Below are 12579 nucleotides of genomic sequence, written 5' to 3' on the forward strand. Positions count from 1 at the left end.
GGCCGCGCCACTTTTCTGGGTGAGGCGCGGGTCGGGGGGCGGCGGCACCAGGAGCTTCTTGCCCGGTGAGGGGCGAGGCCGTAGCGCCGCCGGCATCCAGGTGTATTTTAGCAGAAAATGGCGCTGGTGTGCAGTAGAATGGCGAGCGCTGAGAGACTGGGTTTTAAAACGGGCAGCAGAGGTTGGGAAGCGAGCCGCCTGTGCGGTGCTGGCTGCGGGTCGGGGGGCTCAGGGTGTTAGTTACCGGGCACACACGCCCCAAAGCGTGAGGCCAGCCCCCCCGGAGGGATGTTTTCCTTTCCTCGCCTGCCTACGCGGACGAGGGAATGTGAGACCCCACTTCTGCGGCAGTCGGTTGCCTTTTGAGCTGGCTGTCGGTGGGTTTGACACGCAGGTTATGGTGACGAGAGGCGATCCGTGCGTCACATTTCTGACTTTTTTGGGTGTTCTTTCCACCTCAATAGCCCTTGATATGGAGTTTACTGGTTTATATTCAACTTTCTCGCAAAATAACGAGCCCAGGTAAAGCTGTTGGACTTGGAAGCGTGAGGGAGACTTGCTCTGAGAACAACCTGTGCACTGCAAACCCTGTTGTTTCTACTCCTTCCCCCTATTCTGGTTTTGTTCATAGCCTCTTTGATTCTCCTGCGGAGCGGTACCTGAAGGCCAGGCAGAGTGTTCAGCGTTTCACTGTTACTCAGCTTGGTAAGTGCTGTTCTGGTGCAGAAAATAATCTCCCGAGGTCTTACTGGTAACAGTCCTTTTGCCAGCTGGCAGGCCTTGCAGGTAGCTTTGGTCTTAATTCACTTGTTACAGAGACATTTGTTTGCTATGGTAGGTGTCGTATGTTGTCTCCCCCTTCGACGATGTTTAATACTATCAACTTTTAAATATTGTAAATAATGTAAAGTCAGGTGGGCTGTATGCTTTTTTCTGGTGTAAAGGTTTTAATGCTTAAAAATTGTAGGTACAAATACAGGGCTTTTGAAACAGGGTGCAAGCAAGAAGTAGGTGACAGCAACTGCTATTCGAGGCTGTGTGATTTGATACACTGTATGAATAAGGGGGCTATCAGGGGAAAATGAAGTCTCCTATTTCTGATATTCCTAAAATAATAACACAAGAAAGGGCCTGTAGTGGTTGTGGAGGGCTACTGACAGTTGAGAAACCAGCTCCGAAATGGTTTAAAATGCTGTTCAGAATCTTAAGACTATGTAAGATCTTAATGTACTTTTTAGGGATTAATAGGAAAAAAAATAGTAAAAACCACTTTTCAGTGCGCAGTGGTGCCTAGCCCCTTCCACATGCTTTTGTAGTGTAGTTGGACCCACATACCTGCGTCTGCATAGTTGGAGACGTTTGTCACCAGCTCACCTCTTCTCCCCCATTGCTCAATCTATTTGCTATTTAATCAGACTTGAGTCCTTTTCCCACTTAGCACTAAAAGGTTGTCCCTGTTAAGCTCTCAGGGAGCTAGGAAATGGCCTGGCAGTTACTGTTAAGATTTGCACTGTGGCATTAGTGAACACAAAACATGTACTCTCATTAGGAGATCCCCCCATCTCTTAATTTTCACAGTATCTGTAGGCATCCAGCTAAATGTTGCCATTTCAGCTGAGCTTTCTCTCTTTTGCAGGGCTGGCAATATTCTCAAATGAAAATTCAAACGAGTAAGTAAAAAAACAGGTTTCTGTTATAATGAAGACAGTGCAGTTGAGATTTTATGCAGAATTCTTTTGTGATGAGTTATTTCTTGTAATTATCTTCTAGAAAGATTTTTCTTGTCATTGTAGGTATGTCGTGCATTCATACAACTTTTTTCTCTTTCCCTCAACACTGGGAGTTACGGACGTCGAATTTAACCTCTCTGCATCTAGCATTCAGTTCCTTTCTCATTATGGCTTTGACTATAATAAGGTATGTAATGTCTGTGCCAGAAATCTAGAACAGAGGAAGTCTGTGAAATTACAGGAGAAATTAGGATTAATATCCCTAAATGCTATGTTTTTGGGGTAAATATTATCTTGTTAAAAGTATGAATGCATCGTGTGTCTCAATACCAACAGGGAGAGTGAGTGCTGGTTTTTCTGAACTGCCACAGAAGCAGTAACTATATCTTTGTCAGCCTGACAGATTTCCCCACCTCAAGAAAGAAAAAATTATCTCTGGTGAACTGAGAAGTTGCTAAAGAGACCCCAGTGGGAGTCTTTACAAGACATGAAGGTGGGGAAGTCTCAGTTTACCTGCATCTTGCATATTGCCACATTTCCTATAAAATTCAGACTATGTCATCGCAGAAGAGCACCATTTAGCAACTTCGGACAGGAAGCAATCATGGTGTCTTGACACTTGAAGTATCTCATTGAAGTAAAGGCAAAAGCAGAGGAAAAAAATGATTATAGTTGACAGAAATCCTTTTCTTTCCTCTATGCATAAACATGTCCTCCTGTATGTAAGAATGCATCTTAGATTACCTACAGTTTGTGTTTTTGATGATATTCTGGGAGTGAGGAACACTAGCATCTTCCAAGTATACACAGGTTTTAGATCTGTAAAAAATCATGGAAGTCCAGGGGAGAGTAATCAGCCTGGCATTTTCTTTTCCCCTGAAGTTCCTCAAAGATGGAATCCCATACATGAATGAGGTACAGGAGAAGATCCTTAGCCAGCATCTCTTAGCAGGTAGCTGGAAAGTCAGCAGGTGAGTGCTATTAAGAGAGATGGCTCCTCAGTACTGCCTGTGTTGACAGTTCATCTTCAATTAGATCACATTTTGTAGAAATACTAAAGCCTGCTGCTCTGAATGCCTTGTTTTTCCATGCTATTCCAGCATGCTGTGGTCTGAAGGAAAACTGAGATCAGAGGATAAAATCTGGAGAATTGTGTGAATGTTGGGAAATAATGCTTTTGCATTCCCATAACGAGGCACAAAGCTCCATCTGTAAAGAACTTTTTCTTACACTCTGCCCCTTTTCCCCCAATCCTCCTTTAGTGCCCTGGACAGGGACATGCTGAAGAAAGCTGTTGATGAAGTGACCAGTTGGATAACTGCAGCAGAGGAGGAGGAGACTATGATTCTGCAGGATCTGAGTGGTGTGAAACAGGGTGCCTCCCTTGGGCACCTGTGGGCTCTGAGTGGCTTCATCACTTCTCCTGAACCTCTGGGGCTGCTACTGTCCTTTGCTGCCTGTTCTGTTAAGCTCTGTTGAGAGGGAAAGCACCTGTGCCCATCCTGTCTTTACAACTCTGTACAACTCAGTTTCTGGCTGGTGTTTATCTCTGGGCTCTGCTTTTTCTGCTCCATTGGGGTGGTGGATCTTTAGTGGAAGTGAATGTCTAGGTGCTTGGAGCATGCTTTGTGGTAACTGACTTCCATTTTGTGCTGCTTCAGAGCAGCAACTGGAGATTTTATAGTTGCTCTGGATCAGGACAACTTTTGACTTGTTTTAAATCCTGGGTAATGTGGTTTTTGTTTTCTTCCCCTTGGAGAAGGGAAAGGTGGGTCTTGTCTCAGAGTTTGTTCCCTCTCATGTTGAGCAACAGGGAACCCCATGGAGACATATATATATATATATTCCAGTGGGTATAAATAGGCCACTTAACCACCTGCATTAGCTTTTGGGAACACTATAGGAGAGCTGAGGAATTTCTGTGCTGTTTTGAAGGAGTTGAAGGACAGGGAATTGTAGCAGAGAACAGTATGTACATTTACTCACAGAAATCAAATCTTAATCCTTTAGGTCAGGGAATAAAATACAGAAAAGGTTAGGAAGGACAAAGTATTTAAGGCTTTGTCGATGCTGTTTTTCAGAGTGTAGGGGCTGTGCTGTATTTTATATCTGCTGTGCCAGGTGTAGTAGGTACGATGCTGATAGTTTAATAGAATCTGGCAATGGTGAGCAACCTGTGACTAGAAAGATATTTATTTAAGTAAACAATAAGACTGATGAAGGTGTCTTTTTGCATGCTATTCAGAAGAGGACAGGGTTAGTTCTTTATCAGCTGTGGGGGTAAATGCATTGCTACTTCTCATCTGTGTTTGCCTTCTGGTTGTGTTGCTCTGAAACCTTCCAAAAGCCCCAGTAAGTCTTTTTCAGCCTTCCTCCCTCTTCTTTTCAGTTAGTCTTTTCCTTTCCTATGTGTCCTCACAAAAACTGATTTGGATGAAGTTACCACTGTGACCTGTTGTTGTTGTTGGGTTTGTTTGTTTATTTTCAGTCATCATGTATGGTAATATAGCAAGATCATACATTCAGGAGTATTTTCTGTACTCTGGGGGAAAAACAACTGGTCAGTCCTGTCTAGAAAAATGTGTTTTCCTAAACAGGCTTGTCTGAACCTCTGAAGCTTTTACTGCTTTTTTTTTTTTAAACGTTTTTCTTTGTCTCAGGCTTTCAGGTGTTTGAAGTTCAGCTGGTTCTGAGACAGGCTCTCCAAAATGTTTGGACACAGCCTCTTGGAGACAAGAAGGTGAGATGGAGATGTGGGCCTTCTGAAAAGAGGGTTTCTATCTAGACAGAGGAGACTGGCCTTCTTTCAGGGACTCTGAAGTGTTGCTTGTACTTTTAATGGCAGAGTCCAGGAGGAGAAGAAAACAATGACAAAGGAATATTCTGGGAAGTGTTGATTCTGGGATCCCAAGAAAAGGGATCCAGAAAACTGAGTAACTTTGGTCTCTGTTTGTCCTGTAGCCACAAAATACATTGAGCTGAAAGTGCTTGTCTTTCAGGCACTTCTGGTGGAACCCACTCTGTGTCTCCAGATTTTGTTAGACCTCTCATTCAGTACCTCCACAAGAATGTACAGTTTTTAGCCCTTTTTTTTTTTGTAGTTTTCCTTTGCTGACTTATACCATGTAGTTGCTTTGAAGACTCCTACTCTGTCTGTTATAGATGGCTTGCTGTTTTGCTATTTGCTATTGCTCTCTTATATTTGGTCCAATATTTTCTGAATTAACCTATGGCTGTGGACTTCTCAGAACAGAAGTGTGATACCAGTCAGTTGCTTAGCGGTAGATTACAGAAGGGTGGGGTTTTTTTGCATTAGTACTATTTTGGTCTGATAACCAGTGTCAACGGTGACAATTTACCCAGCCTTCTCACCTGAAGCATAGCCTTTGTGGACTTGGTTTGTGTGATTGCTGTTTGTTTCTGTTTTTCAGTGCCTTGAATGTACCATATTGGTGTCAAGTTTAACTGAATTATGTTAATTTGTGCTCCAAAAAACCTGTGGTAGGAACCATCCTCTTAACAAGAGAAACATCAATAAGACACTCTTAGAACAGGTCTCTTGTTGCTGGAGCACTGATCTTCATATGGAAGAGAAGTGAGACAGCTCTAAGGTCCCAGGGGATGCACTATGTCTCCATCCTTCATAGCCTAGAAGCTGAACTTGTTCTCAGCATTACTGAACCCCAGTAAGCAATGGGAGGCTGAGCTACCCAATGACTGTTCTTTTCAGGTAATGGTGAAAAAAGTGAGTCCACAGCGTCGTCAGCTTCTGGAGAACTCTCCTTATGACTGCTGCCAGAAGGAGCTCATTCTCCTGTCTGCCCGGGGCTTCACTAACCTCTTCCAGACACTTGTTAAAGCCAAGAAGGTAAAATGTCTCATCCCTACTCTATTTCTTCATCTCTTTTTGATTTGGTACACTGGATGTAGAGGGATGATAAAAGATAAAGTAGCAATTTGTGTTAAATGACTTAACTGATTCAGTGTGATCATCCTGTTTAGTTTTCTACCTGATGTAAACCAGATGAATTCTTAGATTGAAGTCATGGTTAGAAAAAATGAGTGTTAAACATTACGTCTTCTTACTGACCACATCCCACTCCCAAAACATGCTCAGAATAATGAAGCCAAACACTAGATTTCCCTGTGTTACCTTTCTATTACTCCTGCAAACCAAGGTCAGCCAGGGGAGGAGAGGGAGGCTGAACCCATTCTGTAGTGTCTTTCTTATGTCACTTGAGAAAATGCAGGAGTTGTCAATGATGAAAATCCTTGTGTTATGCAGTATGAGTCACCATCTAAGAAAGCTGAGCAGATTCTTGCCGTTTAAAAGGGCACGTTATGCTTTTCAGGATGTGACAGACCAGTTTATTGGACCATGTGGACCATTGGTTTGATTATGTATGGAAATTTTTAAATTCTGTATACAGATTATTGAATGAATTTCAGCTTCAGAAGACTACGGGTGATAGGCAGGTAAAGGCTGTCCCTCCCCTTGTAACTGAGTCAGCAAATCTGATCGCTGCAAGATTTTACCAGTATTCAGCTGAACTGAGAATCCACCTAGCTCCTTAGGTCCACTCAAACTAGAATGCTGCTGAAAAAAAACCCTGCTCAGAGTCCACAAGTCTGATTTCATGAAAGCAGTAGTCCTTCTGTAAACCTTGCAGCCTGAATGACTTTTGGGTAAGCGTGTGTGGATTGCTCTCCACTGGAGGAGAGGATTACAGCTGTTGAGCGTGCCTAAAATCGGTTATCTCTGAGCTTTCTTCAAAAAATATGTTCCAATGGGCTGTTATGTTTATATTCTTCCCATAGCCCCTGGTAGGACACAACATGCTTATGGACCTTATGCATCTTCATGACAAGTTCTACAAGCCTCTTCCAGGTAATGCTGTACAGAGCTGCTGTGCTCAGGCTGCTGCCTTTGCAGTGGGGATGGGACAGTAAGCACAGTGGTTAGTTGCCACCCCAGCCACCCAGGGTGCTTAGCAAGCAGTGGTGCTAGTTGCCTCTTCTGAACTCTAACTGCTGGAGTGGTGCATTGTTCCTCTGACTTCAGCTCTCTTTATTACTCACTTGAAATACCATGGGCTTTTCCTCAGTTTTATGATGTCTTTCTTCACTTGTGTTTTGCTTTCAGAAAGCTATGATGAGTTTAAAAGGAACATTCACAACCTGTTTCCTGTCCTCATTGACACCAAGACTGTAACAAAATCCATCTGGAAGGTGAGATGCAAAGGTCTTTTTGTTTGAAGTTAAAGCTTGTCTTTCACCCAGAAGAAAAAGTATCTTTCCTCAGTGCCCTGTGGTCACAGGCCTGTGATCAGTTCTCAGTGTTGCCCTGAAACATTCTGATTTTAGATCTAACTTAATGAATCAGCAGTACCAGTAAATGAGCTCACTTACTGTGAGGTCTGTCTTGGTTGGTTTCCTAACACGTTTTTCTCTTGCAGAAATATCTGTTTCCTCGAGTATCTAATCTCTCTGAGGTGTATGCAGTTTTGTGCAGGTAAGTGGTGGGCTATAAAACTTTCAGCAATCCCTTTGTTTTCTTGGGACGGGTATTTCAAAGTCAGTCATTTCATATGTTCTTTTCCTCCTCCCAAATGTTTTTCAGCTGGTTTCTTGTCTTTTTAAATTTAAGAACAAAATATATGCTCATCTTTCTTATAAAGTAATTGTGGAGTACATTATTTGTTCTAAGTCACTTTTCATATTGTACCACCTCCATTGGTGACAAGTTTGGCTTGCGGACAGCCTTACATACAACTTAAAAGTTGTATGTTGCTTGTGTCATATTATGAAATAAGTTTCAGTTCTCAGTGAAAATGCGCCCTAATTTCAAATGCTATTTCCCAAGAAAGAGCTGCGCTGAGCCCAAAGCAGAAACTAACTGCAATGTTCAAATGGAGCACATGCCTAGATGTCTTATTGTATGAGCTTAGCCATGATGTGATATAAGAGTTCTCTTTTTTACACTTCTTCTGTGAATAAATTGTTTTCATGTCAATTTTGCTAAGAAAAACAAAATTTCACCTGTTTCTCCTCGCCCCCTACTACCAAGAAAGAGATGCAAAATTAATGCTTATAAAAACTATACTGGGATTCTGAGGTTCTTTTGGTTGTTTGGTTTTAGCAATTTCAGGCTGCAGAATCTCCAAGTTTTTATGCTTGCTTGTTCTTTCTTTTATTTCAGTCACTCCATGGGTATCTCTTTGTTTAATCTATCCTCCAGAGTTCCCCATTCAAATAGCACCACCTAGTCAATCCTTTTCCTTGGAGTTTTCCATTGATTTTTAGATCTGTTTGCATTTTTTTGTATGGAGTTACGGAAAACTTGGTGCTTAGAAGGTTTGATTTGGGGAAGAGACCGAGGAAGTCTTTAGGAGTTTTCTGGAAGAAAACTCGTAGATATTATTCAGCTGAGCATCTTAGGCTTTTCATAGAATACTACCAAAGTTCCTTAAAGCCTTCAGTAGTTTTCTGAAATGAAGCCACAGGTTACTAGAGAACAGTAACTTGTCTCTAACATAACAAGGAAAGACAAAATTCTTACACTTCCACTTGTCTTCAGCAGCAACCTAAATCCCAGAGAACCACCAGGCCCAGTGATAGCTCTTGCAAGTGACTGCGCAAAATACGGTATGTTCTTAAGCAAATCTTCCAAGTCAGGTTGCTAAAAAGCATTTTGTTTTACTCTGTGGATGTCCACACGCAAAGCATGAGTGAGTGCCAGTGGGTCTGCTGAATTTGCACCAAGCTGCCAATACACATTTTTCTCCAGACCCAAATCCTGCGCTCCTAAAACATCATGTGTTTGCATGTCCCTGTTATCTGCCAAGGGTAATGCAGGGCAGGTTTGCATCATGCTGCTTGAACAAATGATGTTTACACTAAGTTGGGCTGAATTGAGCCTGACTTGGGGCTGTGAAGAGTCAGTAGCGCTCAGAAGGGGCAAGGGGAAGTGGGAAACAATGGTGCTAGAATGGAAAATGGTGGGAGCTAATGGGAGGGATGTCCCAAAAGGTAGCAGGAGTTCAGTGCCTCATGTGCAGGGCTAGTGCTGCTGCGTGCGCAGGAGGTTGTGTTCAGTACATGGTGTGATACTGGCTGCAAGGCAGACATTTCCTAGCTTCTCTTGGCAGCATGGTGTCCTGCAGCACAGGGCCTCCTGTGTTCTCAAATCCTTCCCATACCATCAGTAACATATACAACACAATTTGGTTACATCTTCGTGAGAGTTAAATTTTTTATGTGCATCTCACTAAGCTTTTTCAGCCTTTTGTGTATCTGCTGCATTTTTGTTGGTGTCACTTTCAAATGCATGGTAGAAGCATAGACTTTCTATGGGGTGTAAATGTTTGGGGTGAGGAAGGAAACAGAGCTGAGGGTGGTGGGGGGGGAAAAACTCCAAAGCAGAACAGTGAATCTTAACAAATGTTAGAATTCTGCAGTGAAGCAGTTTCCACAGTGTGCTAAAAGTGTTTACTCCTCTTCGATTTTTTATTTTTTTGGACACAGCTGAGAAGAAATCTCCTCATGAGGCAGGCTATGATGCGTTTCTCTGTGGTTCAGGTAAAATACTTCTTAAACGCTTCAGAGTTTGTGCTGGGACTTGACAATTCCTTTCCTGCTCTGTAGCTCTATTTGACGCTAAGAAATACTTATTTGTATACAGTCTCTTGCTCTTAGTAACTTAGCTGCACTTCAGTGAGTTTTTGCTTTCCATTTGTTACGTTTCTTTAGCTTTGTTCTAATGCCACTTCATTATTCCTCCTAGTTCTTCTGAAGTCAGCTCATTTACTACTGTACAGATCCACAGAGTGAGTAATATTTAAATGTTTACTGAAAATTGCATTACATGGATGGGTCCTCCAGAAAACAGTTTGCCCTGGCTGGCTTTTTGTTTTGCAGGCTGGCCTTCCTTTCAGATAAGAGAAAGTGTTATTGGAAATGTCACTGTTCTAATTAGATTTTTATTTTATAAATCTGAAAGTAGTAGCTTTATGTCAAAGCTGACATTTAAAAAAATGAAGTCAGGGGTCACGCAATGGCTCAGAGGTTGGGAAATGGCATTGTGACTCCTTTTATCCTGAACAAGCTCTCTCAAGTTCAGTTCACTTGGCTAAGGGTCAAATAATTTTCCATTAGTTTCCATTTTTGAAATCTGTGTGATTCAGTGCCTTCAGTTAAGTTCCTAAGAGGCAACTGTTCAAAACCCTTCCCTTTGCTTGCAGATTTTTGACTTCTGTAGAAGATACCAAGATGTGAAATACCTATTTTGTTACTAACTAGAGCTTCTTCAGGAGCATTGTGCTCCAGAGACACTCTGCAGCAGTGCAGCACTGAAGAAACAAAACGTTGTTCCATTTTGTTTTCTGATGTAGTGATGCAGTGGAGGCTGATCATTCTTTCTCTCAGTATCTCACCGTGTTAGCTGAGTATCTGAACAAAGTGAATTTCATCCGAGGTGGTGTTTCCAGCATTGTGCGTATGAGTTGCAGGTCTGTGACCAGTCTGTGGGGTGTGTGGGTCAGTAGCCTAGTTGATGGCTTCATTAGAGGAGAAAAATCCACCAGTGCCAAGGCCCACCTTGGCAGAAGTTGTCATCATACAAATGGCACGATTGACCTTTTGAAATGGAAAATTAATTGAATTTCAGCTTTGTGAGATGTTTTAATATTGTTATGCTGTAAGATGGCATTAGTCAGTTTACATTGCCCTAATTCTCTGCTCTGGAAGAGAGCTTGCTGTTTCTCTGGTGGTTTCTCCATGGTGATCATGATAGTTTGCTTCTATGACTGAACCTTGGGACAAAAGAAAAATAATTTTACACCAGCAGCTGTGTTGTACAATCTGTCTTATTTGTGTATCACATTCTTTAAATTTTCTGATTATATTAGTAGTGCTTCTATAGTTTTTCTGAACTCAGATATATCTCAGTATTGTTCATTTTCCAGAATTTTTCTGGGGAAGATCCTCCCTGCCATTATCCCCCTCTCTTGGTTGTCCATGTCCAAGGCTGGCCAGGGCTGAATGAAAGGCAGATTTACCAAGAGTTTAAAGCTCTTTGTCGCTTTGATGTCAGACGGCTTTCAAAGAATCAGTTCATTCTACTTGCCAGTAAATTTAAGCAGTAAGTGACCAGAAAGCCTTCATTCCTTGTCCCTCGATCCTCTTCAATCTAAGTCTTCATCCCACCCTCCGTCTGCTGTAACAAGTCCTGTCCTGAGCCGTGGGATGCTGTAAGCAGCCTGCAAGTCGTGGCTCGTGACATCCACTTTCATTACAGCGTCAGGCTTGTTCTGCGAGATTATAAGCATCACCCTCATCTCCGGATTTCCGTCTATCGCCACTGGAGGCACTCCCCACTCGTGAACTGCCTGCTGCAGTGAGTTGTGGGAATCACAGGAACAGGGAGGGGGTAAAGTGTGTCTTTCAGGGTGCTGGGCCCTGTCACAGAAAGAGTCTGTCACTCTCTGGAATGTTCTTCTGTCAGCCCTTCAGGAGAACAAGGGGTTCAGAAGCAGGTTTGCTTGCTGGGTGGCTACTTGTGAGCTTTCAGCCCTGGGCAACTGGGCTTTTGTCTTGATCAACTGGGGAATGTTACCCCATGGATAGCACAAGATGATGTATGTGCTGTCATAATAGACAGAGGGTTATCTTAATGAGCTGTAAGCTAGCTCTAAGAAACTTGAGAGAGACCAAGTCTCCCAGGTGTGGGATGTGTTTTTTCTACAGCACAGTTGAAAACTCAGTAGTAGGAGAGAATTCCAGATTCGAGGTGCACCCCTCTCATGAGGTGGTGACAGCAAGGTTTATGAAGGGTGGATTTCTGGCCTGACACAGTTTGTAAAAGAATCTCAGTGTATAATAAGAACAAAATTAAGCCCTAACTATAAGTAGTCTAATGGCATTTTTATTATTCTTGCCCTTTAGAGTCTCTGGTATTGTGGCGCTGTGGTCTCTCTTGGCCTTTGTACTTGGAGGAGCTCCTCGCTGTTCGTTCTGAAGGACTGCCTTACAGATGAGGCACGAGGAACACATCTTATTTTTTGTGGTGTCTGTTTTGTTTCATTTAATTTCATTCAATAAACTATGAGGGGGAAAAAAAAAGCTATGAATAGTGGTTTTAATTGCTTTCTTGGAAATAAGTTTTTTTAAGACTATGTGCTGGTTTCCATTTTGTGTATTTTGTACTTTGTTCAAAACACAGTTCTCCCCTAAAGAGGGAGAGATGATTCTTTTGATGCCTAATTTATTCTGATCTTCAGTTGGTTTTTCACAGCTATTCATAACCCCAGTTTGTTCCCAGTGTTTGTGCTGCTGCACAAAACACATTTCTGATGACGTTTGGGAAGTTACAAAATGAAAGGGGCTAATTTAGCTGCAGTTGTAAAGCAGGGGAAATATCACTGTTTACCAAATTAAAGTGGGTAGAGTTGATGGAGAAAAAACTCTTGGGGCTCATGAAAGATTCTGAGGAACAGTAAATCATAGTGCTGTCAGTGTCATGCAATGGTATTTTCAGTGGTAGTGGAGCTGAGGACAGACACAGATAAGTAGAATTTACCAGCTTCCAATTTGTAGAATATACACAGGTCAGGTGAGTTATGCACAGCATGTGAGCAGTCATTTATGCAAAAATATCACGAGACATGCCTTGTTGTTCAGTTTCTTTGGTGTAGCTGGAGTATTTGTCAGTCTAGGGACTGTGGTCTTAAGAAGTTTTTCTTACTAATTTCTGTCTCTTAAAAACAACCTGCTGATCCATGTTTCCAGATAACGGTCCCTAGATTTCATCAGTCAGACCTAATTGAATGGGGCACATCATTATCTAATACAT

At 42.3% G+C, this 12579-nt stretch overlaps 1 protein-coding gene across 2 annotated transcripts; it reads left to right on the top strand.

Annotated features, from left to right (window-relative positions):
* The first annotated feature begins 28 nt into the window (after positions 1-28).
* Positions 29-11832, top strand: PNLDC1 (PARN like, ribonuclease domain containing 1). Of its 2 annotated transcripts, none has more exons than XM_026846063.1 (19): positions 29-235; positions 465-522; positions 632-705; positions 1637-1670; positions 1794-1917; positions 2613-2701; positions 2993-3093; positions 4391-4470; positions 5461-5598; positions 6549-6618; positions 6874-6959; positions 7187-7242; positions 8308-8375; positions 9255-9308; positions 9514-9556; positions 10121-10220; positions 10694-10869; positions 11026-11124; positions 11673-11832. In XM_026846063.1, exons 1-19 carry the CDS (start codon positions 118-120, stop codon positions 11743-11745), a joined length of 1641 nt encoding a protein of 546 aa, XP_026701864.1. In that variant the 5' UTR covers positions 29-117; the 3' UTR covers positions 11746-11832. The 2 variants fall into 2 exon arrangements, with proteins under 2 accessions (XP_026701864.1, XP_026701865.1); XM_026846064.1 differs by having other exon boundaries at positions 41-102; positions 10115-10220.
* The last annotated feature ends 747 nt before the right edge of the window (positions 11833-12579 follow it).

Source organism: Athene cunicularia, assembly GCF_003259725.1.
Source record: "Athene cunicularia isolate RWA chromosome 3 unlocalized genomic scaffold, athCun1 chr3_part1, whole genome shotgun sequence".
NCBI lineage: Eukaryota > Metazoa > Chordata > Aves > Strigiformes > Strigidae > Athene > Athene cunicularia.

Coding starts and splice junctions, on each gene's coding strand:
- PNLDC1 (XM_026846063.1), top strand. CDS start 118: ATGGCGCTGGTGTGCAGTAGAATGGCGAGCGCTGAGAGACTGGGTTTT. Junction 7,243..8,307: donor GTGTATGCAGTTTTGTGCAG/GTAAGTGGTGGG, acceptor ACTTGTCTTCAG/CAGCAACCTAAATCCCAGAG. Junction 9,557..10,120: donor CTACTGTACAGATCCACAGA/GTGAGTAATATT, acceptor TTTCTGATGTAG/TGATGCAGTGGAGGCTGATC.